The 26,803-nt window shown below is 43.9% G+C and overlaps 1 protein-coding gene across 1 annotated transcript in view; it reads left to right on the forward strand.

The window, feature by feature from the left end:
- The window catches only part of AFF3 (ALF transcription elongation factor 3), a gene marked incomplete at both ends in the record, with an annotated part of 329,270 nt that overhangs the window by 268,625 nt on the left and 33,842 nt on the right, over positions 1 to 26,803 (forward strand). The window contains 3 exons of the mRNA XM_082337877.1: positions 14,569 to 14,734; positions 23,014 to 24,069; positions 26,627 to 26,751. Of these exons, the coding sequence (XP_082194003.1) occupies positions 14,569 to 14,734; positions 23,014 to 24,069; positions 26,627 to 26,751 (1,347 nt within the window). The remainder of the gene's footprint in view (positions 1 to 14,568; positions 14,735 to 23,013; positions 24,070 to 26,626; positions 26,752 to 26,803) is intronic.

A 26,803-nucleotide genomic window follows, 5' to 3' on the forward strand; every position in this document is an offset into this window, starting at 1 on the left:
CTGCGAAAGTAGCCTGCAGTGGGTAAAGCTGCCTACCTGTGATATGCAGCTGGCACATGGTTTCAGCTGTAGTGCTGTTCCCAAGGCCAAGTCTACCTTCAGTCAAGTTGGGGCAATGACTTATGTAGCCATCTGAGCGAGCCTTAAACACACAACAGAGGGACACTCACGGGCAAATGGAGCTAGGGTACAATTCAGTGCCCACGTAGTTATCCAGCTTCTTGGGTGGGCTTCGTACCCCACTGAGCTTTGTGTTCCCACAGAGCACCATAGTTTGTGGTACCTGAGCTAGTCCCACAGGGTGACAGGATGGCTGAGGCTGGAAAGCACCTCTGGGGTGTCCAACCCCTGCTCAGAGCAGGGTCAGCTGAAGCAGTTGCTGAGGGCTGTGTCCAGTTGGGTCTTGAATATCTCCCAGGATGGAGACTTGACAGCTTCTCTGGGAAACCTGTTCCAGTGTTTGAGCACCCTCACAGCAAAAGAAGGTTTTTTGTTATGTTTAAAGGGAACTTCCTGTATTTCAATTTGTGCCCATTGCATCTTGGCCTGTCACTGGGCACCACTGAGAAGAGCCTGGCTCTGTCTTCTTTACTTCCTCCAGTCTGGTATTTATCCCTCCCAGTCCTCTCAGCCTCTCCTCATGTGAAAGATACTCCAATCCCTTAATCATCTTCATGGCACTTTGCTGGAGTTGCTCCATGTCTCTCTTGTGCTGGGGAGCCCAGACCTGGATCCAGTACTTGAGATGTGTCTCACCAGGACTGAGTAGAGAGAAAAGATCACCTCCCTCCACCTGCCGCCAACACTCTCCCTACTGCACCTTAGGGTGCTGTTGGCTGCCTTTGCCGTGAGGGAGCATTGCTAGCTCATGGTAAACTTGGTGTCCATCAGGACCGTCAGGGCCTTGTCCGCAAAGCTGCTTTCCAGACAGTTGATCCCCTTTGCTTATACTGGTGCATGGAGTCTCACCCGAGTCTTCCCAAGCCTGGACCACAGAAGTCCAAAAATTATGTCTAGTGTTGCAGGGAGGCAACAGATCTTCTGGGCAGAAAATCTGCATCATTCACCTACTGTACACGTTTCAGCCACCAGCCCCACAGACCACAGAAAAACTGTCTCTACAAGCTTCCTCTCCTTCCCACAGCCTACGATTCTCCTCCATCCTCTTTTTTGCATGCCTTATGTCCTAGTTCTTCATCCACAGGTTTTTTTCACCATTGAACACTTTCTAGTTAAGAGAAATGAATGCTTATGTTTAAACTACCATTGTGTTTTGCAGTCAACATCCCTATAAAGCTAATTTTGGTAGGAAAGTTTATTGATTCTGGTTGTCTGCAGACCCAGGAAGATAGCAATGCTTTGTTTTACATTTGGGCTGCTTTGGAAAGATTTCTTCACAACTGTGAGGTGACAAAGTTAAGATGGGATTCAGGTACCTTAACACAGGCATCTAAAGATATGTAAGATATCTTTAGGGCCTGACAGGTTCATATGGCAAAAGCAGCTAAAGACTGCTGAGATAGATAGAGCAGAGGCACTGGACAGTGGCATAGAGGCAAATAAATGTTATCTCTATCCATTTTTTTTTTTTTTAAAAAAGGCAAGGTAATGCAAGGGGAAAAGGGAAAGATAAGGGGAAAAGGGAGAGGCAAGGGGAAAGCAAAAAAGTGAAAGAGGAAAGGCCAAGCGCAAAGGCGAAAACTGTCTTGCTGATTCTGGATGTGACATGCAAGCCTCAGAGTGAACTGTCTGAAAGTTCAGTGCCTCTGAGCTGTACACAAAGCCTGTCAATATCTTTCCTTGTTGCAGTATAAGTCCATAAGAAAGTGCTTGCCCCTTCCCTGAGAAAGTGTTTGGTTATATTGCTTGAGAGTTTCGCTCCTAAGTATTCCCTTTTAGTTCCCTGCGCAGAATGCAAACAGAGTGCTCTTAGGAATGGGAGATGCCTGCCCTGATTCATTCTTCTGAGGTTTTGTTTTTTCTTTGCCCCTGAGGAACTGGCTATTTTTAATGACTTTTATGATTAATAAAACTGTCTGAAGGCCTGCTGGGGTCTTCAAGCTAGTTATCAACAAAGTCATCTGGCCCTTTCCCCTAGTGTCTAAGCTAATGGCAAAGACCCAATACTTGATCTTTCTCCCGAAGCTGAGGCTTGTCTAGCAGGGTTTAGAGTCATGTCAAGGTGGTAAAAAAATCCCAAAGTGTTACTTTCTTGCTGCACTGACCATGGAAAATCATACTCTCCTGGAAACCTCTCTGTCCGTCTCATCTTCTCTGCAGAGCTCTTGTGCAGCATCTTCCGCTTTCCCCAGCTGTTTTCCAGCTGCAGGCAGGTGACCTGATGCACTTTTAAAGAAATATTGAATGTATATCCTCACATCTAGGTACTGAATTCCTAGCAGCAACACGTGTTGACTCCTGCACCTTTAACAGTGTCCCTGCTGGACTACACTGATAGATGTAAATTCATGCTCTGAAGGGGCCCACCACTTCAGGCAGCACATCCTAGACCATGCAGGACCTCAGGCAGGCAGAGGGGTGTTTGAGATACTGTGGTAAGACCAGTGCCAGAAGGGGACTATTAGCCTGGGGGCAGAGAGAGGAAGAAGGCAGCAATAGCTTGTTGTGGCACTGGGAGGGAGAAGCAGCACTGATGAGCAACATTTCTCCCTCTTCCCGTGCCCTCTCCCCACTGTCATTTCCTTTCTGCCTCCCTGGGAGAGGGAGGGACAACAAATGATACATTGAAGAATAGGGAAAGGCACCTAGGCATGCCTTAGTGATAATGTAAAATCACAAGAAACCTAAAAATATGCATGGCAGTTAATGAACAGCAAAACATATGAGATATGGATTGAAAGGTATATTGGAAGATATAAGTTTAACTACATCAGGACACAGCATGGTGTAAGACCGATTTTTTTTATTAAAATGTCATACAGTTCTAGTGCTTTTCCTACTAGTTGGTAGCACATTTCACAGAAATAAAGGATTGATAACATCCTGCAGGAGGGTGCAGCTGGGGAGCCACTGAGTCCAGACACATTGGTACCACATTCTAGATTAATAAAGCAAATAAAATTATATTTGCTTTGTAATTTATTTCTGCCTCCCCTCATCATCTGTGTGTGCATGAACAAACCTCAAATTCGCTTTCCAGGGATGACATCTAACAAAAGGATGCAATTCACATTTGATTTTTCCTTTGAATTGTAAAGGGCAATTTATATAACTCTTTCTTAACATAGATTTATGTATTTGTGCTTATCATACTTATTCATTGTTTTTCACAGGCCACCTTAATACATTATAACTGAGGAAGGCACAGCAAAGGTTACTAGTAGGGGCTGCTTTCTATTTTAAAATCCTTCATCAAGTACTGCACACCGTGTTGATGAGTTACAGTGGGTCAGATCCTGATACCTTCACCAGACAGACAACTCCTGCTCTTCATGAGCACTTCTGGGCACTCCAGTCCAAGCTGTAAAGTGTGATGCTACTAAGCCAAAATAAGGGGTCAAGAATCTGAGCCTGGTCAGAATGGGAGATGTTTTTTTCCTGGTGGCTCAGACCCCTGAAAACCTAAGGCTGCATCACAGGCAGATATTCAACAGCTGAAAATTGGTTTTAAATATCCTTTATTTTGAGCTAGTATGTCAATAATAGGTAAACAACATATCCTGGGCAACTCTTCCTAAAAACATATTAAAATAGTTTTGCATGTTGCTGGAAAACAGGCTGTACTTACATCAGAAAGGAGAACAGAAGAACCTTTTACAAGTCTTCAAATAATCTCAAACTAATTAGCTTTTAACATCCTCTCTGTTACAGTTCTGGGCTTTATTAGCTGTTCTGCTTGCCATTCCTGAGTCTGCCTAATGTCTTCTGTAGAACAACTATGCATTTTTTCCAGGCATTTGTCATTTCTTGAAACATATAAAAGAGGGCACTTGGATTCAACTAACAGACCATCTAAATGCTGCTCTGCATAGGGAGTGATATATGCTGACAAGGAGTAGAAGTCAAATTTTCTTTATATGGTTCTTTATGGTGAGCAAACCTACTTAAAACAAGCTCCTTCTCAAGGCAGCATATTGATTAGAGCTGACGGGCCGAAAAGACCTTTGGGAGACAACAGAATATGGCTTGAGTCAAAGAGTAACACTAAAGCTGGCAGCAGCAACATTAAGAGTCAGTAAAACCTGAGAGAGTTTGTCTCACGCTGAAATTTATTGCACCCATTTGGGCAGCCATTAAGGTAGTTAGTAATTTTATCTGCACAAGTTCATCTGTATTTGGACTCTCACAGCTTAGTGAGAGGTCTTGCAAGACAGAACCATACCCAGGGCCCTGCTGACTGAGGCAAAAGACTGCCGTGCTGAAGCAAGGCACAACTGTGTCTGAAAATTATAAAAGGCTGTCCGTTTAGATGGCCAGCCACAACGTGAGTTATGTTAACAGTAACCCTGAAATAAGGTGATGGTAGGCCAAAGCAGACGAGGATTTTACTCATGTGCACTGCAGTGGTTGTTTTCTGTGGTTTGATGAAGCTGTCACTCACAAGCAAAAATTGCTGTTTTCTTGGACAGAAGAACAACTATACTTCATGCTTTAGGAAATAAATGAGACAAGAAAAGCAACACCCAGGTTAATTTCCAGGGAACCGGTATCAAATTCTTCTGATGACACATTTTGAAGATAGTGGATTAATGCCACTCTACAGAAGATTTTGCATTACTCCTTGGCCTAACCTGGTTTCTGAAACCACTGTGACTGATATTCCACATCTTCACTGATGATCTGTTCCAGTGCTTAATTACCTTTACCTTTGCCACATCTCTCCCAGCAGGTTGAAGCCTATGCTACCAAAGACCAAGCCACTGGAATCACCTTCAAAGTATTAGTGGAGGATCTACTCCTGAGATGGATAGCACTGATATCATTGAATCTGGCAGGGGATGAGCTTTTAATAGTGCTCTAATGAAACAGTGGAGTACTGAGTTGGGAGTGGATATAGGTCTTCATATTGCATACTACCCCCAGTCTTTAGGACAAGTGGAGAGAGTTGACTGAACCCTGAAAGGGAAATTATGAAGAGGAGTCTGAACTAAACCTCCCTTGCTTCCCATCCAGACCAAAATGCACACGGTGTTAGGCATACCAGGCATACTGTTTAAGTGACCCTTAGGATCCTAGATTCCCTCTAGTCTATCAAGAGAGGTAGGAATCTCCAGAAGGCGTTTTTGGGTGATGAAGTTAGGCAGTAGTTAGGTCCCCATGTAAATTAAGGTCAGAAAAACCACATGCTTACAAACCCACTACCCTATATCCCACTGGCCAGCTGTATCAAGATCTGACCAAGAGGGTCCAATTCCACCTTGATTTAACTCAGCTACATTTTTTTTTTAGTCATTTTTTAAGCCCTGGACAATAATTGAAGTCCTGACTGTACGAGTCACATGACTTATTTGTTCACAAAGTCAGAAAATTGGCTTGGTTGAGGTCTTCAGGTGATCTCTTGGCAGCTGACTTACAAACAGTCCTTAGCCCTTGTCACTCTTTACACTCTCTATTTCCATTCACCCCTCACTCAATTAGTGCCTTTCTTCCTATTTTCATTGACTTTGGGTGTAACTTCCTGATTTCTTATTTTGCTGAAGCACAAGGATCTCCCCTCCTACTGTCATACCTGACATCAAGATTTTGTGAAAAAGGGATGCCTATGGAGCTCTCCCTCTCTCTCTTAAAGGGCCATTGGTCCAGAAGTCGTTCTTCAGATGGCAAGATTCAGCGTCTCGAGCGCTTCCCTGTAACCAAAAGAGCTTGTGCAGAGCCTCATGACATCTTTACTTTCACATTAGCCCACTCTAATGAGACCTTCTGACAGCTGAGCCCTGAGCTCCTATTCCATATCTGGCTTATCATGCAAACCAATGAAATGCAGGCATGTTTTTAACTCATGTAATGGGAAGTGGAACAGAGCTCATCTCTAGTGATATTTACCTTCTTCAGTGAATCTGATCTCCCTTGGACAAATGATCTCATCTTCTCCGGAGACCATTGGCAGTTGTATGCAGCAACTCCTGATGGTGCCAGGAAAGGAACTTCCTCAAAGTGAAGAGGGGAGGAGAGACAGGTGGAAAAGAGGAAAGATTGGAAAGTAGCAGTGTCGAGAAGAACACGCTTGGTTACTACAAGGAATCAATGAGTGCCAGAAAGACATTCAAACCTTCAGTATGATTGGATATGGAAAAACTATGCCTGACCACAGTCTCAGTCACTAGTACCATATATCTACAAGTGCTCAAAGGAGTCCTTTTTCCTTCTTGCAAAGTCTGTCTAGGTTTCTACCCTTTCCCTGGGCCTTTTGATCTGATGTGAGGGCTAGATTCCTAGAGGAGGAGAGGAAAGGGTATATCTCCCAAGAAAGTCCTTTGAGTAACACTGCTTCCAGAGTATGCTTGTCACTCTTAGCCACCATGAAGGAGAACCTTCACACATCGAGGGCATTAAAGGTCAAAAAAAGTGTGTGTTGTACATTCCCTTTTAGACATGTAAGACAGTGTGATTTCCACCCAGCAGCAGAAGCTGGCCTCGACCAGACAACAGAGGGGATCTCAAATAGAAAGTTCCTAACGTGACCAAACTGATGAAGAAAAGAGAGAAAAATAAAACTTCTGGGGTACATATGAAGGAAAACACACAAAAGCTGTTGCCCTTGGTCTCAGAAGGAAATCAAAAGCGGTGTTGTATGACTGAATCTTCTCAACAACTTCATCCACTTACTTACAATTTATTTCTGCCCCTGCCTCCCCCCCCCAAAAAAAAAAAGTCTCTGTAGAAATGGTTTCCTGATTTCACACTGGAGGCAGGAGGGTGGCTGTTCACGGACTATTCTCAAAGCTGTTCATCATTCTCCAGGCCATTGGTCCAAGGGCATGTTCCAAGGACAGTATAAGACACGCAGGCTGTGCCTGTCACTTTTTCTTTCTAAGTCACTGTACTTCGAGCCATTAAGAGACTAATTATACTACCAAGGTAAAAAGACTCTATCACTCCTCTTCTACTAAAGAGTTAACTTTCCTGGACCAGGGAATCTCTCTGCTCATATTCAGCTGATGCAAGGTCAACGACAAACACACCGAGGAAGTCAGAGTTGCTTTATTTTTCTTGTGAGCAGGTCAAATAAAACACTGCTGATGCTCCATTTATCTGGAGCGACAAGCAAACACTTGGCAGCGGTGGAAAGCATACACTGGAATCTGGCACCAGGCTCCTAGCACAGCTGTCAGCCTGCTGACTAATCACTTCATCCCCACGTTAATGCTGCTCCAGGTCTATTGGACCCTTTCATCTCAGATACCCCGGCACACGCTCCTCCTGATAGAGTTATTTATACAGAGATGTCACTCTTAATTGTTATGTAGCATTTTATTTTAGTAGGGTTGTTTTAGCCAATTTTTTTCTCAGTGGTTTTCTCTTTTTTACCATATTCCTTCAAGATAGGGGCCGTGATTCTGCTGCTTCCAGTATCAACCAGGCCTTAAGTAGATACCTCCATGCCAGCCTGAATTTTCTTGAGGGTTTTTTGTATGTGTGTGCATGAGCTTCGTAGCTTGTTTTTCTAAACAGCCTTTCCTATCAACTTGTTTTTCTTTGGTGACTATTCTGGCAATTAAGCTGCAATCGCACAGGGCACACCTGACTCTCTGAAGAGACCTGATTTACCTTAGGTTTGCATTATCGGATGATACTTGTAGTCTTGTCAGCACAAACTATTTAAGCAACTCCCAAGGACAGTGTTAAAATATAGGTGGAGTCTATGAACTCTGTTCTTGGCAGCTGTGCTTTATTAGTTGTGCTGTGCAAAGGTGGTGCGGCTAAGGTAATGTGGTGCTTTCACAGGAGCATTATATATTGTGACAAGCCGAACAACCTCCAGGACTCTCACTCATCATGACTCCCATTTCATACCTCATCCATTATAGAAATGAGGTATGAAAACATTTCTCTGTTTCCTAAAGATATTAACAGGCTCCTGGGAAATCGTTTACCGGGAGAAAGGGAAGTACACAGCCTCATTTTTTTGCGTTCAGGCCCGAACAGCCGACCATGGCAGGGCTAGCTGCTTTTTTTGTAAGTGAATGATAGGTTTTGACAATCGGTAACTGTAAAGAACTCAGACAGTTAATTGGTTTCATGGTCTCGGTTAGCAAAGGTATAAAAACATAAATTTGTGTCACTTCCATACTACGTTCAGAACAAGGATATCCAAGTGCTTTTTAAAGAATAACAAAGGACGTCCCCTAACACACTGAAGGTAGGCAAGTTCAGTCATCCCCATGTATGACTAGGATGGTGACCGGAGCCCTGGCAGGGTCAACTGATTTTGTCATTCAGACTCGACATGGCAGAGCTAAAACTAGAGCAGAAGTTCCTTATACTCACGTTTGTATGTTAAGTACAGAACCAGCCTTCGTATTTTAAAACATGGAGTTATCTGGCTGTCCTCAAGTGGGTGCATATTCTAGAGTTTATGGTATGATCTCCCTTTTCTCAGCATGATTTTGGCCTGAAACGAATGGACGACATCCACATTCATTCTGTAGGCTATCCTTATGGTGCTATTTCTTGGCATTCTACAGTTGCCTCAGAAAATATCCCCATATGTTCTGTTACAACATTTGGATGGCCTGATCTGCAAGTCCAGATAGACCCCCGTGGTAAGCATGCTTCAGATGTCTTCACTGAAACAGAATTTGAAAAATACACGGGGGCAGCAGCAAGAAGTGGGCATTTCCATAGCCTCTGTGATTCATTCACAATTATCGACACAGGAGTTCCCTACTGTGTGCATGGGAGACGTGCAATATCTTCAGTGCCAGGCAGCAGAGATAATTATACAGATCTTGGCACAATGTTCTCAGTTTGTGCTTTGAGGAAGCACCATGTGGAATTTGCTTCTCTCAACAAAAGGATAAAGAGTTTTCCATAAAAGACCTTTGCTGGGGTTTAGGTTGGCTTCAAGAGAAGAAGGAAGTGGTGTTTCAGATACTTTAATCTGGAATAAAAATAGAGACTCTGCCAGCAGAGCTCCTTTAAACCGTGGAATATGTTTTCATCACTGAGTTTGAAATATAATTTCAGAATCTTGGTCAGATTTACTGTTTGATTTAAAACAGTGTAGCCTAATTGAAGTCAATGGACCTATGACAGTTTATACCAGCCAAGGGACTGGTGTCTGTTTCAGAGTATTGTTTTCCCACAATTGGCCCTGATCTTCCAGACAGTGATAGATTTTCTGGGTATTTCAAATACTGCAAGCATTCATACAGCCTTTCTTAGGATCTTCTTGAACGTTTGTGACATCTACAAATTCAGATCACCTTCTCCATGTTTACCTCTCGATGTTGACAATGTGATCCCTAACAGTGTCATTTGTTTATTCAAGTCAGCTCCTCGCACTAATTGTTGCATTTCTCTTTCCTATGGGGAGTCGGGGCCACTTGGTAGTTTCACAGTGCTTGATGGATGGTACCATAGGGTGAGATTTAGAAGAAAAATAGTTTAGATGATCACAGCTATGCAGATGACACTGGCTAAATATTTTCCCATCTCCAGATACGAAAACAGAAACAGCAGATAGTGTCTGATAATGTTACTGAGCTTTTTGATGAGGCGGCTCTGGATACAATTCTTGCAAAGTGAAATTATGCAGACCGACTGGACTCCAAAATACAAAGCATGAGCATTTGTGTACCCTTTGTTATGATCGGAAAAGTTATTTCAGAGGCTCACTCTGATATGTTTTCTTGGCACAGTCTTTTCTTTCTGAAGAAGTCTTTTTCTTTCTGAAGCCTGATTATTCTCCCTTGTTTGGCATTCTTGATAATCATTCATACCTGTGTAAAGTAGGTATAAAGCGCTTTCATATTGTAACGCAGTGAAGAATTGGGATCACGAATTCTTCAGCCTAGGAGGGATTTTTCTCTTTTGAATCCATTTAATAGTGTCGCCAAATACTTGCAGTTTGGTAAAGAACTGCATCTGTTTTACCTTGATCAGGCATCCATGCTGTCTCTCTTTGAAACACTGAGACTGAATTCCTGCAATGCAGCATATGCTTAGCTGCCCGGGAACTTCTTGTGGCCAGTGCTGAATGCCATGATTTATTATCATGGAAAGTAGTGTAGCTGTAAGCAGCAGCTTAACATGAAGCACAGAGTAGGACCCAGATCCAGCATGATTAACCTCAAGAGGTCTCCTGAGGGCCACTGAGGCAATCTGATTTGGGAATCTCTCTCCACTGACTGAAAAGCAAATGCCTGCACCTTCCTGCACAAGTGTTTAAACCACCTTGGTGCTGTTCAAAGGCTGGCCGTGGCCATACAGTCTGATGGAGCTAATAACTGGTCCCACCACAACCAACCTCTCAGGCTTCTCCAGGGGTTGAGATGGCTCCGCCTCTCAACTTGGATCACAAATTAGTTTGAGCGGGGAAGAAATATTAATATCCCCAAATCACTGTGTTTCTGAACCTGCGCATCTGAGAAAAATTGAGGCTACAAGGCATCTAGCAGTTTTTCAGAGAAGGGTGACTTGTCCACTAGGCAGTGCAGGAAAATGGGTTGTTGGAGACTTGCACAGTGTTTAGGTGGCCAAGTCCCATGTAGCCAGGATGATGGGAGATACCTGATCAGAAACTTCAGATGGTGTCTTGGTTATTAAGTGATCTTATTACTGAACTTCTGGCAACCTTACAACGTATTTACTCTCTCTCTTAAGTCAGAGAGTGCATATTCTGATCAAGGGCTTTAAAGAAAAATGCTTCTTACCCAAATTGTTGTTTAATTGCTTAAAATAAAAATATAATTTCTATGATGTAGTAATTAATTCTGGGGCATAAGCCAGTAGCAAAATATGCATGAATCTTATGTGCCACAGTCATTAAAATGTAAATTGGTCTTTTATTTTGATGGCATGATCTTGCTTACATACTTTAGAAAGAACGGTCCAAAATGGCAGTCACTGATTTGAAATAATGGTCGTTTTTTAATAAGAATGCATGAAGAAACATGTAACTGTTTTCACCCTCGTCACTGTAATATAATGAGGATCCTTATAAGAATATGCTATATTTTAAAATGGAAAAGGTAGAAGGGGGACAGGAAACTTCAACAGTATCAGCATAAATAGGAAAATATTGTAATGTTAGATTTTTGTAGTATATTGGCTACCATTAGAGCAGCAAACATAGATTTCCAGATGTTTGTGAAGAGTCCAACAGTTATATTTTATATCTATGGCTGTAGTAACAATTTCTATTCAGCAGCCTAGAAAAACATTTCATGTCACAACAGGAAAGAAATATTACTGTGGGGTTTTTTTCTCCCTCATCCCCTATATAGCAATTCTGAATACTTCAGTCAATGCCAGACAAAAATGACGGTTTAAAAATTAAAACCACAGTCACTAGGGGCAGGACATAAATGTGCAGATGTTCTGTGATGTTGAAAAACTTTTCAGGCAACAGCCACAATGCTGTTGTGGAGAAGACTGGAAATCCATCAGAGTCGGACACTGTCAAAAGCATTCCCTAAGCTACACTGTCAGGAAAGGCAGTTACCTTTTCATATTCCCTTAAGAAAAAAAAAAGAAGAAAAAAAAATCAAAACCAGAAAACCTACTCACAATGGCCTTTATATAGCTCTCACTATTTTATTAGCAAGGGATTCACTGTAATCTGTTAATATAAGTGAGCAACTTATATCTAGAGTTTACTGGGCAACCTGTACAAGTGGAAAACTGCATTGTCCCAAAGCAGTGCACAAAACATTCATTTTCCTTCTCCGGGAAGGAAAATTTTTACAAGCTTATAGGCTGTTTCTGTTTCAGGCACCTCTGTGCCTTAGTGCTGTTATACAAATGGCTGCCTGAAAATCTTGTATTTACCACACCTTACCTGGCTAGACAAAGAGACATCATAAATAACAACAAAAATAGCAGAGGGTGAGTTTTTAAAGGCACTCATTGTAATTGGTACGTTTAATGCCTGTGCATGATGACAGACCTCTTGCCTCCCAAGAGCTGGCAGGCACTTCTGCAAACGTGCGTGTAGCACCGAGCCGTCCTGCTAGAGCATGAGCTTTTACTGTTGCCTCTCTCTACCGCCTGATGGTTACAAGGATGGAAATAAAGGTCAAAAATATAAATGGATGTCGGCTCCTCCCTCTCCTGGTTATTTTACTTGCTTTAATTAGTAAGGTGAGATCACAGGTGAGCTTTTCTGCACCACCTGGCCCCGCTGTGCCTCAAAGGGTGCAGAAAGCTCTCCAACAGCAGCACGATTCCCCAAGCAACCAGAAACTCTCTGGAGCAAGAAAGCCATGGGCAGCTGTGCCACTTCCTAGCAAAAGGCAAGGGGGACGCTATAAGTACAGGCGATGTGGTGGGAGTACCAGCTTGTGCAAGACAGGTGGTCCAGTGGGGAAAGGTTGGCATATGTTAGGGGAAGCAGGGGCAGGGCCAGGAAGTGTGCGGCTGCGGGGAATCGTGGAGTTGAAACTGCATCTCTGATGGCCTGGCCTCTTTTCAAAGCCCCAGAAATTGCCTGTCATATGTGGCTTGTGTCAGGTGTCAGGTACCAGTTTTCCAGAATGAAATGCACCGGTAGCAGGTAAAGACAATTCATTAGGTGCAACACAGCAGAACTGTAATTAATTATTAGATATTATTTCTCACAAAATGCATCTCCAAGATCACATTGCATTAGCCACAATATTGGACTGATGGAGCATAAACAAGGGTAATGGTAAACACTGGTGAATGGGGTTGGGAAGAGATGGTTATTAGGGTACTGGTGTGTTTCATGTGGGGTTTATTTAACAGTCTCATTAATGATCTGGAAAAGGAAGTGAATAACCATTTAATTAAGTTTGCATTTGATGCTAAATTAGAAGTTGCTGCAGACACCTCCGAGGGCAGAGAAATAAATCAAAAGGAGCTAGAAGCATGTGCAGTAAAGAAGAAAATGAGATCTGGTATGAAGAAAAAAAGCAAGCTAATCTCTCTGGAAGCAAATAATCTAAAATGTAGCTACCAGTGGAGGAATTCTGGAGAAAGCAGTGTTGAAAGAGACGTAGGAGTGTTAATGGACTATATATTCCATCACAGCTCGGGTATATGTTTACAGAAGCAACGCACCAAGGAGCAGGAAGGTAATAGCCCTTCATTGTAGGGCTCTAGTGAGAAACCATCTATAATGCTGCACTCTGTTTTGGGCATCCTGTTATCAGAGAGATATAGACAAATTGGAATGAGTTCAGAAAAGAGCCATAAAAATGATCCCATATCCCTGGAGATAATGACTTATGAAGAAAGATCAGAAGACGTAAATGTGTAAGGCCTTGTCTGAAAGATGACTGAAGTAGGGGAGGAAAACAGTCTGCAAATATGTGAAAGCAAAAAGGGAGGAGGATAATTTATCATAGTAACTATTAGTAATAGGATGAAATAATAAGTAACAACAATAAATTTTAAAAGGGCAACTTCAGGTTGAATGTAGGGAGAAATTTCTGACAGTGGAATTTGGGTTAGTTTGCAGAGAAGTTTCCCAGGGGTAAAAGTAAAAGCTGCGTTCAAGTCATTTAAAATCAAATTGGACAACTCACTAGAAAATGCACCCTGCTATAGGGAACAATCTTCCATTGCCTGGGGAATAAGCTGGATGACTTAATAGGACATTTCACACTCAAGTCTTTATGACTGTGATATTTTTAATATGCATGGTCAACTATTTCAGGAAAGTATACATTTCTTCTGCTGTCAGGCCTGATAATACAAACACTTGCATGCAAACATAACTTTTAAGAAGGCAAGTAGCTCTGCTGACAGCACTGCACTGCTGATGTGCAAAAACACAAGCCTGAGCTCTTCAAGTTTGTGCAGGATCAGAGTCTTAGATCTTGCAGTTTTCAATATCGAGATGGTATATACAGGTAACCACATCATTTACGGGTAGGTGAAGAAGTGTGCAGAACAAAAGATGGGGGTCGGAAGCTCCAGTGAGGATGTATTCTTATTGTTATTATTATCATTATTGCTATTACTACTTATAAATGACTGGCACTGTGGAGTTCAACTCTGTTTCTTAACTGTTCACCTTTTTCATCTCCTGCTTTCACCTCTGTGCAGAGTGTTCATTAGTGTAAGACTGCTTTCTATACTCTGTTTTTTTAACGTTTGATATTTTTAATATATCCTAAAATGTCTGTCGAATGAGAAAAGAGACAAGTTGAAGTGAAAACTTCACCCTCCCTCAGATGAAGAAGAGATGGCAAAGGCTATGGATTTAAATGGATATGAGGGTAACCCCATATTTTCCTGCCAATTATAATAATGTAAAGTTGAACTCATTTCACCGTTCATTAGCAGCAGAGACAAGCTCACAGGCATTCAGATAGTAGGTATGCTCCCTAAAAACGCCATGGTTTTTACATGTGTTTTTTATGTTCTTGTTTTCTTCTCTTCCCTCCCCCCTCCCCGACGGGCTGTGTGTGGGGCTGGCAGCCTCGTGGTGCCGCAGTCCAACGCCCGAGCCTCGGGACTCTCCAGCAAGGGGTCGAGCAGCAGCAGCTCCAGTGAATCCGAGACCAGCTCCGAGTCTGACTCAGAGAGCGAAAGCAGCTCCAGCGAGAGTGACGGCAGCAAGCCCTCGCATTACTCCAGCCCAGAGGTAAGGGCTCCTGCTCTTTATGATTTAGGGCGGCAATCCATTATTACACCCACTCAGACCTTTTTCCAGCCAAGCCAACACAAGGAGGCTGTGGGGAGATGCACAAAAAAATGGAAGAGAAAGGCCCAGGGATCCTCATCCTGGCATGCTGTGAAATGCAAGTGGCAGGGGATCCTGGGGCAAATTAAAGCATTTGAAACAAAAATGAAGAAAGAAATAACCCCGTGATATTTTCCTCAAATTGGAGATGAGTGGAGCACCTTGCAAGGCTCACAGCTTGCTTGAAGTTTTATGCAACTCTGCCTCCATAGCAATGGCTTGCTTAGTGCATAAATCCTGATGTGGGCTCCCAGCACTGCAAGGGAACTAAAGGCTTCTCTACACAGGGAAGCTATTATAAAATCAGTTTGAGGGTGGATTTTTAAAGCAAAACGGTTGTTCTTCACTCACGCATTTCCCTCGCCTCACTCTCTAGGTGAATTATTCTCTGCTACTGCTGCCTTTGTGTGATTTATTTTAATCCACTTCCAAAATGGACTAAACTGAATTACTCATGGTGCAAAACATTAAGCCCAAACTTGTCATCTGGAAAGCTAGTACTGAAAATATCCACATGTAGACAAGTCCTAGCCAAATTACAATTAAGCTGCCAGTGCTATGCCACCTTCTGCTTTCACCTCTGCAGAGTGCTCAACAGACAGGACAAGGCTGCTTTCTCTGCTCTGCTTTTCTACCAGGATTGACATTTTTACATGTTTTGGGCCATACACACCTTTAGTATAAAACCATAAACTCCACAACCACATCACACACATTAATGTATGTAAAAATATTCAAAAATCTAGTGGCAAGATTGTAAATACACATGAAATACAGTCAGTGTATTTTCCTACTCCACATAAAGCATCCAATCACCAGGCTCCTCCTGCCAAAACTATGCTTCACCTATTCTCTCACCCTGAAAAATTGTACTGAATAACCAGCAAGCCTTTCCTCATCTTTTGCTCAGTTATTTGGGGCTATGTTTCCTATCAGGCAAAATGCAGCACTCACAGAAACATCCTTAATATATTTTTCTCAGGTTCTGTCACTTTTGTTCCTTATTTAACACTTATCTTCCTTTCTGTCTTTCCTTCACAGTACTTTCAGATCCATTTCCAGTTAATTTTCCTCTCACTTTGTCCCTTTCCTAAATTTCTCTCTGGTTCTCTTTCCTTTTGTCTCTATTCCCTTCCTCCCAGTCTCTCTTCCCTGTTGCCCTCCCTGTGCTACCCCATGTCTTATTTCCCATTCTGAGCTCTCTCATCCGACCCGTTAAGACCTTTTCTCTCTCTGCCTAGTTCCCCACTGGAATTTGAGCAGAGATCTCATGCTCAGTCTCTCCTCTTCCTGTGGGATCTCAGAAGGTGGAAGAACAGAGACGAAGAGAAGAAAGAGAAGGAACCATTGTGGGGGGAAGGAAATATGAAATAAAAGGAGGTGAAGCATAGTACCCAGGAAAGGAGGAGTGTTTACTCTCTAGGCAGATACCTGTGCTGCTTGGATCTGAGAGCAGCAATTCCTCAGGGAATGCGGGAAGTTAATTAACTGAGGCAGGTCGTGGATTTCATAAAGTCAAGCAGGGGACAGAGAGCCATGGAAAAGTGGAGGTAATGCCTCCTCTTAAGCATTTTATACATATCCTCTCGAGATCTGTGGAACTACTTTTGTACAGAGCCTGAGTTATCAGTGATCATTGTCACGAAACAGCTGTACTGCTCCAACAGATTGCTTGTCTCTTTGCATTATATTTGTGTCGTTTGCCTTCTAGGACATGCTGTATGAAACATGCTTATACGAAAACGTAAATGACTCAAAAAATGTGATGGCTGGTTTTCATAAGTCATGCCTTGATGGGATATGGGAGAGACCACAGATGGATACGGTCAAGGTGTCCCAGGGAAGCAGGATACCTGTGCTTTCCCCAAGGGCCAGTGCTTTCCAAGACCCATCATATGACTGATGGCACCGGTTCAAAACATGCTTACATGACGTCTCTGACTGGAAGTCATGTCTGCTTTGCATTAATGCTTTAAGTTACATTTATGCACCCAGTGAAGCCATCTTCCTAAAGTATATGCCATGTTCTTACCCGGTAAATGGAGAGAGACAGGTCCTTAGAAGCTCTTTAAAGGGAGACCCTGTCCACCTAAATTTAAGTAGTGGACTCAATTCCAATCCTAGTCTTAAAATTAATTTCATCTATTGGATAAGACATAAAAAGCAAATACATCTTTACTTTTGCTTTAGCGTAAACTGATAAATTCAGGTACAATGAACTTGAGTACGCCGGCACAATGCTGGGCAGGAAATCCATATTTCCAGGTTGGGAGGAACTTAATCTGGAAATCTGCAGACCATTATGAGGCCTTCATTCTTTTGTTTTCCCATAATCTGAGATATTATATGCATATACTCAAAGATTTTTATTTCTAGGACAGTGTGTCTTCTGCATTTGAGGTTATATAGAAATTCAATTGCTGTTTCATTTCTTCTGTATTTTTTCCTCATCTCATTTTGAGATCTTTGAGATGTTCTCAGGTGTCTAAATGCAGTTGCCTAGAGTGTAAAAGCAGCTCATTGGAAAGCATACATATAAAATAGATTAGATGAATTGCACCCTAAAAGTGTCTGTTTCTTTCCATTGACTATTTAGAGCCTGTAGTGACTAGCTCAGCTGTCTACACTTTATGTCTGCAGTAAACTAAGAATAATGGCTGAGCTAGAACAGGAGACAACATTCAGACTGGTTTCAGTGATGTGGACAAATTAAGGTGCCTCAGACATTAATGTGAGTAGTTACAGTTTTGTGGACTGCCAAACCTGAAATTATGAACGAGGGACTGAAGCTTCTATCTCCTGTTTCTTTGCTGAAGTCATGAATTCTTTGCATGACCTTAATTAATGTCATAAATGAGGGCTCTGGAAAACAATGACGTCTTGTCCTTGCAAATATTTCAGATGGTAGAAAAAAACCTTGGGTGTCCAGTCCATAGAAAGAGCTACATTTCAAAAGCTAAGAATGTTGTTTGTTTGTTTGTTCTTTGTTCCATTGAATTATCCTGCAGACCTTTAATAAGGCTGAATCTGGTTAGACAACTGGAAATTCCCACTACGCAGGGAGGACTAGAGGGGAGAATGGGAAGGAAGGAAGCGGAGAAGCCATCGCATGGGACAAAGCATCAGTGGCTAGTCAACAGTAACCAGGCCAGAAGAGAGAGGTGTCCTGTCCTGGGCCCCGCCAGCCCCACGCACCAGATGCAATGTCCTTTACAGCCTCTGCTGTTGTGACTAGTTCACAGCCATTAAAGGTTTTTCCTCTTTTTTAAGGATTCACATATACTTTTTGTCCATGCTTATTCCATCATCACAGGATATACTCCTTCATCTCAGGTCCCCACATTGTGACTGAAGAGGTCAAAGCTGAAGTGATTTGTAGGATTATGCTCTTCCCCACCCTCCACTCTCGTCAGCAGAGAGCCACCTCCTGGCCACTGTGCATCATAGAATCATAGAATGCTTTGGGATGGAAGGGACCTTTAAAGGTCATCTAGTCCATCCCCCCTGCAACTGGCAGGGACATCTTCCACTAGATCATAGTTGCTCAGAGCCCCATCCAGCCTGGTCTTGAATGTTTCCAAGGATGGGGCATCCACCGCCTCTCTGGGCAACCCGTTCCAGTGTTTCACCACCCTCATCATGAAAAGTTTTTTTCTTGTGTTTAGTCTAAATCTACCCTCCTTTAGTTTAAAACCATTACCCCTTGTCCTGTTGCAGCAGGCCTTGCTAAAAAGACTATCCCCATCTTTCTTGTAGGCCCCCTTTAAGTGTTGAAAGGCTGCAATAAGGTCTTCCCGCAGCCTTCTCTTCCCCAGGCTGAACAGCCCCAGCTCTCTCAGACTTTCCTCATGGGAAAGGTGTTCCAGCCCTTTGACCATTTTCATGGCCTCCCTCTGGATCCTCTCCAACAGGTCCATGTCCTTCTTGTACTGAGGACCCCAGAGCTGGACGCAGCACTCCAGGTGCAGTCTCATCAGAGCAGAGTAGAGGGGCAGAATCACCTCCCTCGGCCTGCTGGCCACGCTGCTTTTGATGCAGCCCAGGATACGGTTGGCTTTCGGGGCTGCGAGAGCATGTTGCCAGCTCATGTCCAGCTTTTCATCTATCAGTACCCCCAAGTCCTTCTTCTCAGGGCTGCTCTCAATCCCTTCATCCCCCAGCCTCACGTCCTTCAAGTGCCTGGACATCAGTACCAGTGGCTGAGGAGCCACTGCCTGTGAATCCCTGCTGTTCCCTCAGGTGCTCTGTGGCATTGGCTCTCTTCTCTTTAGCTCAGAAAATAGGAAGAATGTGTGTATCTCACAGACGAGCTAACTGGTGAGCATGCTCCTGTCACCTCACCAGCCTTTCTTCACTGATAGATTTCATTAGGGAGGCAGGGGAAGAAGAGTTGTAGTTTTAGGGTTGCGGGGTAGGAGGTGTGTGTTTTCTGTCTCTCTCTTGTTTTCCAAAAATTTTTTGCTTCCCATCTTAAGTATAGCCATGATTCGATTTCTTGACTGGTATACTCAGAAGAAAAGGGGATTTTACCACTAGACCAAATGTAGACACTGTCTTTGCCTTTGCAAATAGGATTCATGGCCTTTAGCTGCCCTGTAGACTATTTTCGACAATGACTACAGACTAAATTCTCCCTTCCCTCCAGAAAACTCTTTGTGGCAGGAACCACCTCTTACAGTAGTATATGTGTGCCATGCCTAACACATGGGAATCCCCAGTTCTAATTTGATAAAGCGCTAGCAGCAGTGCCAATAGTAGCAATAAAGTAGTAGTAGTAATAACAATCATCATCATCATCTTCATCATCATCCTCATCATCATCATCTATGCCTTAAATCCAATGACAAGGCACCACATTTGTATGGGGATTTCCCTGAATTAAATCTTTGATAGCAGGGCAGCCACAAGCAAGTTATCATAAGAGTAAATTAGTATGTGGATTTACAATAGGCTGAGTATACTGCAGGGATGGCTGATAGCTCAGTCTTACCCCGCAGTGGGCTAAGTACATGCACATGTTACAGGCTTTCTAATCTCTCAATGAAAGTGGTGTCATGCTTCAAGTTTACCATGGTAAATGGGTCCCCATTACACTTACATTGTTTAACAGCCCTTCACCCCAGAAAGTGTTTCTGGATAATGTTTTGACAACGGTTTCTTTTGGATGCATGCCATTCGTGCCTCTGGTTGCACTTGTAGCCTTGAAGAGATCTGAGATATATAGACACACTGTGTGGGAGGCATCCCACCTAAATTTGCACACTTGTACCATAGATACATACATCTGCTCATCACCTCAGCCTCCCCTTTACAGTCGGTGGAGAGGAATAGACGTTTTTAGGGCCCAGCTCATCTGGCCTATTTCAGATGTCTATTTCAAGAGGGAATGTTTCACACCCTAGAAGAGTAGTCCACTGACTGGAGAAGGAACTTGTTAACTAGCTCAGATATAGGTGTCTGTGTTGTACAGATGAATCCACCCACAATTTTTAAGGAAGTGTATCGCATCCTTCTGTTTCTTGATGAAGCCTGGCACATGTGGACATCTGTGGTGCATTGGTCCCTGGAACTATATATATTCATATATATTTCCATCCTTACATGCTGCTGAAAATGTCCGACTTTGAGCAAACTCACTTTTCTTCCATAGAATGGTATGTGACCTGCTCAGGGAGGTGGTGTGGACTGGAGAATTAGGGATTTTCTTTTTGTCCCACAAATAATTGCAGTTAGGCATGTAAAGTGGACTGGCAAAAACTTTCAAGTGAATTTCCCAATCACTTTTTTTACTAGGCCTGCTCTTCATTCTTGGCTGTGATGATTTTGTTGTCTTGCAAGGTACCTTGTTTTTTTAAGTGATTTCAAAGGACAGTACTTTTCAGTTAGAGTAGTCAATTGAATAAATTACTTCCAAAAGTGAATTGGCATCACTCATGTACACTGACAGTCTCAAATATTCCAAAATTTTATCAGGACCCAAAATAGTGATAAAGTTCTTAAATTCCCATTTTTTAAATTTAGATTCTTTTAATTTACCTTATGGGCTGCAGGCTTTTTACTTTTAGCAGATGCATCTTAAAGGGTTTTTTTAGCAGACACTTCTTAAGGGTTTTTCAGCAGCCACAGAGATTTGAATTTTTATTTAAATAAACCCCATGTGTGCTTCTAAGGCCATGATTCTGAGAGGTGAGGCTTTAAGAAAAAATAACGAGTGTCCTGAAACTCCTGACAAAATTAGTAAAGCTGGCAACATTGCTGACCATTTTATTAGACTTCATAGTTGGTTATAGGTTGGTGGGACTGTAGTTATTCTGCTTAAATAGCAGACATATCACTGTAGGAAAGTACCACATTGCCAAGCTATGACACTGTAGCAGTTAATCACTGTTTTCTGCTGGTTTACTGTGATCCCTTGTAATCCATATTTTGTGAACCACTGGTTTCAAGAATTACAAGGTACATAAAGAGAGAGAATGGGATGTAACAGAAAAGCTGGAAGTTTTTTTGAACTTTCAAGCTGCCCTCACTCTGACCTATACTTATGGGCAGAGGCATATTTTTCCCCACATGCTTCTGATGTATGTCCTTTTCTTAAATACACCTGAACAGTAGAAAGACTTCCATGTATAGTGAACCTTTTATTGTATATCCAGTAAATTCAATGCACAATGAATGGCACCAAACAAATCTATCTGTATTTTCAGCAGCAATCAAAAAAATGCTGTTTATTTCAGATAAAGAGTTAAGAGTTGTAAAAATATATGTTCATCCAAAAGAAATACTGCCCATCCATTTTCAAGATTTACAGCTCAGGAAAGAAATTTTTCGTGTAAGATATTAGGGAGTATGCTTAATAAAAAAATAAACGTAAGGCAATCCAGCAAACTTCCCATAGGTACTGGCTAGCTCGATAATGAGTAAATTAGACATTTTTGTGAGAAGGAATATTTGTGTCATACTAATTCTGATGTCTAACTTTTTTTGCTTATTTTAGGAGCCTTTGCTCCATGTAGAGTGAATACAACACTCAGTGGGTGATTCCAGAGACACCCTTGGCTATGCAGGAAACCTGTGTTGCCCTCAGGCACCTACTTTAAATAAGGAGTTAAGTAAGAGACTCTTTTTAAGTTAGAAACTGTGGATATTCTCTCTTGAGCAAATTTTCCTCCAGAGCATTTATGGTTTTCATGTTAGACTCATGACACTCTTTTTGATTATTCATATGCAATAGCCTAGTGGATCGAATTTTGGTTCCAGTTCAGGAAATGCGGAGACTTTTCACATTGGCTTCTGCAGGGTTAGGTTATGGCTGGCCATCTACGCCATCATTTATTTCTTTTGGGTTTTTTTGCCTTTCCTCTTCATTTTATTACATTCAAATTACTGATTGCAAGAAGCACTGGAAAACACTTGCACATTGTTCTGAAATAACATTGTCTGAGCTGTGGTTACATTTGAAATCATAATTATCCCACTTCTTCACTGTCCAAACACCATTGTTTTAGATGGTCTCTCATAAGTTGATCATGTTTTGACAAGAACGAAGAGAAAAGCTAACAGCCGCACAATACTCACAAAATGAGCACTTGACAATACTACCACACAACAAATGTTTGTGGGATCTCACAGGATTATAATGTCAATACCAGACAGATTACATGAACCACCTGGTTAGCCCTCCAGCTCCCCACTACATGCCTCTTTGTATGCTTTTTAAATACTTTTCCTGTTTATTGCGATGGCACAGGACACAAAATACATATCCTTAGCTTTCCTACTAGCTCTCCTCCGTTAGCCTCAGCCATAACACTACCTTGTTTTCCTCCCTTCCTATCACCATTATATTTTCTTCTCTTCAGAAACCTGGGAGCGTTTTCCAGTACAGCTGATGCCAGTAGCACTGTGTGAATCATCCTTAGAAATGATGAATCACGGAAGCCGTCCTCCTTCCCAGCCCCATTCAGAAACCAAATATATCCCTACTTGTGCAGCATTCCCCACGTCTCCCGTCCCGCCGCACAGGGCCGGGGGGTTGCCGCGGCTTGGGGGTGGCTCCTTGACCAGAGGAAAATCTCAGCAGTACCAGGAGGGGCCTGGCATTTCGGTGTCCCTGGGGGAGCCCTGGGATGAGGGCAGCAGGGTCTCGGCACTAAGCTCGTTGCCATCTGTTTCCCTTTCAGCCCGAGCCACCCTCGTCCAACAAGTGGCAGCTGGACAAGTGGCTGAATAAAGTCACCCCGCACAAAGCACCCATCCTGACCCACCATGACGGCCCAGCGCTGGAGGCCCATCCCTACTATGGCCGCGTGAAGGCAGAACGGCAGGAAAGCGAGAAGACCCCGGCTGCCGGCCCGGCTGAGCACCGCAGTGGGGAGGGTCGTGCCACCACCACCGCTGCCACCGCCACTGGGGACGGACCACGGCCCAGGACCGCCAACAAAGCGCCAGGCAGCAAGGGCAGCCGGCAAAAGTCACCTCCCGCCGCCGACGGAGGGCCCCCGAGGCGGGCGGCGGGGAAGAAGGCACCGCGGCGGGCCGAGAGGACCTCTGCCGGGGACGGCCCCCACTGCCCCGGCGCGGAGGAGCCCCCCGGGAACCACAGCTTTCCAGAAACCACTGCTGGTGAGGTGCCGAGGGCCCGGCCCAGCGGCAGCAGCAGCAGCGGTGGCTGCAGAGCAGGGCACCGCCGGGAGCCCCGCTCAGCTGCAGCCGGCGAGAAGCGTCGGGCCCGGGGGCCGAGCAAAACGGCACCCAAATCCAAGGAGTTCATCGAGACCGAGTCTTCGTCTTCATCATCCTCCTCCGACTCGGGCTCTGAGTCAGAGCGGGAGGAGCGCCCACTGCCCAAGGCACCGGCCGCGGCCGGGGCCGGGGCCGAGCCACGCGCCAAGGACACGGGGACCGGCGCCGCCAGCAAACCCCACGGCGGCTGCAGTGCCTTTGGCTCCATTAATGCCAGGACTAGTAGTGAAATAGCAAAGGAGCTGGAGGAACAGTTTTACACCCTGGTTCCTTTCGGTAGGAATGAGCTCCTGTCTCCTCTGAAAGACAGTGATGAGGTAAAGTCGCTGTGGGTCAACATTGACTTGGCTCTTTTGTCCAGGATTCCAGAGCGTTTGCCCGAAGAGCCGCTGGCCATGAGCGCCGGAGCAAACCAGGTGGCCAGCCTCCCGCAGGGTAGTAGTGCTGACCCCCCCGCAGAGAAGGGTTTACCGAAATCTAGAAGGAAACGCAAGGTGAGCTTCGGGGTGACCAATTGGGGTGGGTAGGGGGGCCTCCAGCAAGTGGGAGGCAAGCATCACTTGAGCCTGCATCCAGTGCTCGATGATGGTGTCTTCTCTGGCCCAGCGCTTCAGAGCTGAGCTTTGTCCCCACTCACCACGTAGAAACCGGCCAAGCCCCAGGGGAGATGCCATCCCAGGAGGTGATGAAACTCCTGGCCGCGAGGGATCACAGTCCCTTGGAGATGGTGTTTGCTGCTGGCATGCGGTTTTCCATGCCTTAGCAAAGACACTGCCTTTTTGTAGGATAGTATTCTCTCCTGAGGCTTCTCTCAAAACCTGAGCATTTGGAGGTGATGCTTAGGTCAGCAAAGGGAATATAAATGGCTATCTTGTCACAGTCTGCACGGTATCACTGTGTGTGCCAAAAAAGGAGAGGCAACGTCTTTCTACCCCTCAGATTTTCAACAAGAGGCGAGTACTTCAGTCCCAGCAGGGAGTTCCGGCTTCGTGGGGGATGCACTTGCAGAGACCTGGAACCTGCCTGACTCTGCAACCTGCCTCCCTCGCACCCCTATGGCCTCCTTTTGCCTTGGGGCTCTTACACAGCTGTAAGAAGTGGGATTGTAGTCCATTAGCTGCCTGCTCCCCAGCAGCACCATCACAGCAGCCAGGTGGGCACAGCCCTCCAGTCGCACCCACCCCTCCGCCCTGCCTCTCCCACACGCTTTCTGAGCTGCTGGTGGTGCCAGGGAGAAAACCCTCTCCACCCCACGGCCACAGCTGTCCACCGAGGAGGCTTTCTGGTCCGTTTGTACCAATCTGACCCCAAAAGTCACTCTGAACTGGAATTGCCATCTGCCCGATGTCTGCACAGTTTTACTGTGCGGTCATCTGTCGCCCTCTGAGCTACTGTAGTGTGCAGATTGATCTGTATATTTTTGGGGACAGTTTATCTGAAGCAGTCTTTCCTTTTTTTATCTTTTTTCATTTTTGTGTTCTTTTTTTAGTATCTGAAAGGTGGCAGCCCTGTTCTGGCCACTGGTAGAGCCAAAACAGAGAGCCCTGATAAACTTTGAGATACGTTTGTCTGCATTATCTTTAGGAAGTATCATGGAAGTAATTGCACAGTACAAAATGATGGGGAACAGGCCAAGAAAGAGTGGCAGAAGCAAAAGATTTATGTTTAGTGCCTTAGGAGATGCCAGTGTGATAGTGCCAGGCTGTGCACACAGAAGGAAACAGGAGGATACGATAGAAGAGCAAAATAAATGCAGTTACGCTAGAAATGCTTAATCCAACTTTCTGTGGCACATATTATGTTTTACTCTTCTGTCTTAAAGTATTGCTGTTGTTGGTGGTTTTAGTGATACAATAAATACAAGGCATTACTTGAGTAGCAAATTGCCCCTCAGCCTGGAATAAGACCCTCAATGGGACAGTTGCCATGCAAACTCACAATATGTGATCCCCCTTCCCAAAAGACTTTAAGAATAAGACTAATAAGAATGGATTATCAGGCATAACTGCAAAATTAGAAAGAAGTCCTTATTACTTCCTCCTCTGTCATGATCTCAAGATGGGCAACGTAGAGACAGAGGGTGGTTAAGCACTGAGGTGTGAGAAGATCTTCACTCCTGTGGAGTATAAGCTACGATGTTAACCCCTAGCAGCAGCTATAGCGGCAGCAGATAACAAAAGAAATGTTGTTACTGTGCAGCAAGGCAATAAATACAGCAGAATCAACAATTCACAAGTAAAACTCAGCCAGCACTGGCAACTAGAGAAGTGTTAGAAATGGAAAAGGATGTGGACTTTGTAGGAGGTTGGGAAAGCAGTGCCTTTGGGAGACAATGGTAGACCCTAAGGAACACAAGATGAAATTAAATAGTGGCAGGAAACACTGGCTATGTTCATATTAACAGGTCAGATAGGGCCAGAGTCCAGCCCCAAGCAGTGGCACATAGTCATCCATCCTCTTTGTTTAATTGTTAGTGTGCTTGCTAACTTGGTTTTAGCCTGGGCCAACTTCTGTTCTTCCAAACACTGTCGGACTCTCACTCAGGACCGCACAGACTAAGGTCCCTTCACAAAAGGCAGTCCGAACGTGGCATACCCTAGTCTGAAGGAAGAGCGAGATTGGGTGCGAGCTGTGCCATGCCGGTTGGCCTCAGGGCCAGTTGCTGATCTGCTGTATTTACTAGTATAGGCATAGTCACTGATGCCAAGAAAACACGGCGAGTATGAGGTTGAGGACTACGTAAGAGAAAAGTGCACAGGAGATGGGCAAAGAGGGCAATATAAAGAAAAAATATCCCGAGGTGCAAGTGGGGAAGTGGTTGAAACAATTCAGGTTTTATATTCTACTCCTTTGTTTACACACTGCCTCTTTAGATTTTAGCTTTTTAAGACATGGAACAATCATCTCTGATCCACGTTAGGTATATGCTCAAAGAAAGTGTCATCATTAATACCAAAATGCCAGAAAATACCAGCCCCTGACTTGCTGAAATACTTTTGAATCTGTAGTAAATCCAAAGCCTACAAGATTATTATTTTTCTCTTCATTCAGTGTGAGAATGAGGAAGAGTGCAGAGACATCAAGAAGACTCATTTAGAGAGAGAGGGTTCTTCACGATTAGCTGCCTCTGCCCACAGCATCACAACAGCAAATCACTGCAATATGAATGAAAATAGGTAAGCATTTTCCTTCTTATTTACCACTGAGTCATACAACTAGTTGCAGTTT

This window comes from Platalea leucorodia, assembly GCF_965183815.1.
Source record: "Platalea leucorodia genome assembly, chromosome: 2".
NCBI lineage: Eukaryota > Metazoa > Chordata > Aves > Pelecaniformes > Threskiornithidae > Platalea > Platalea leucorodia.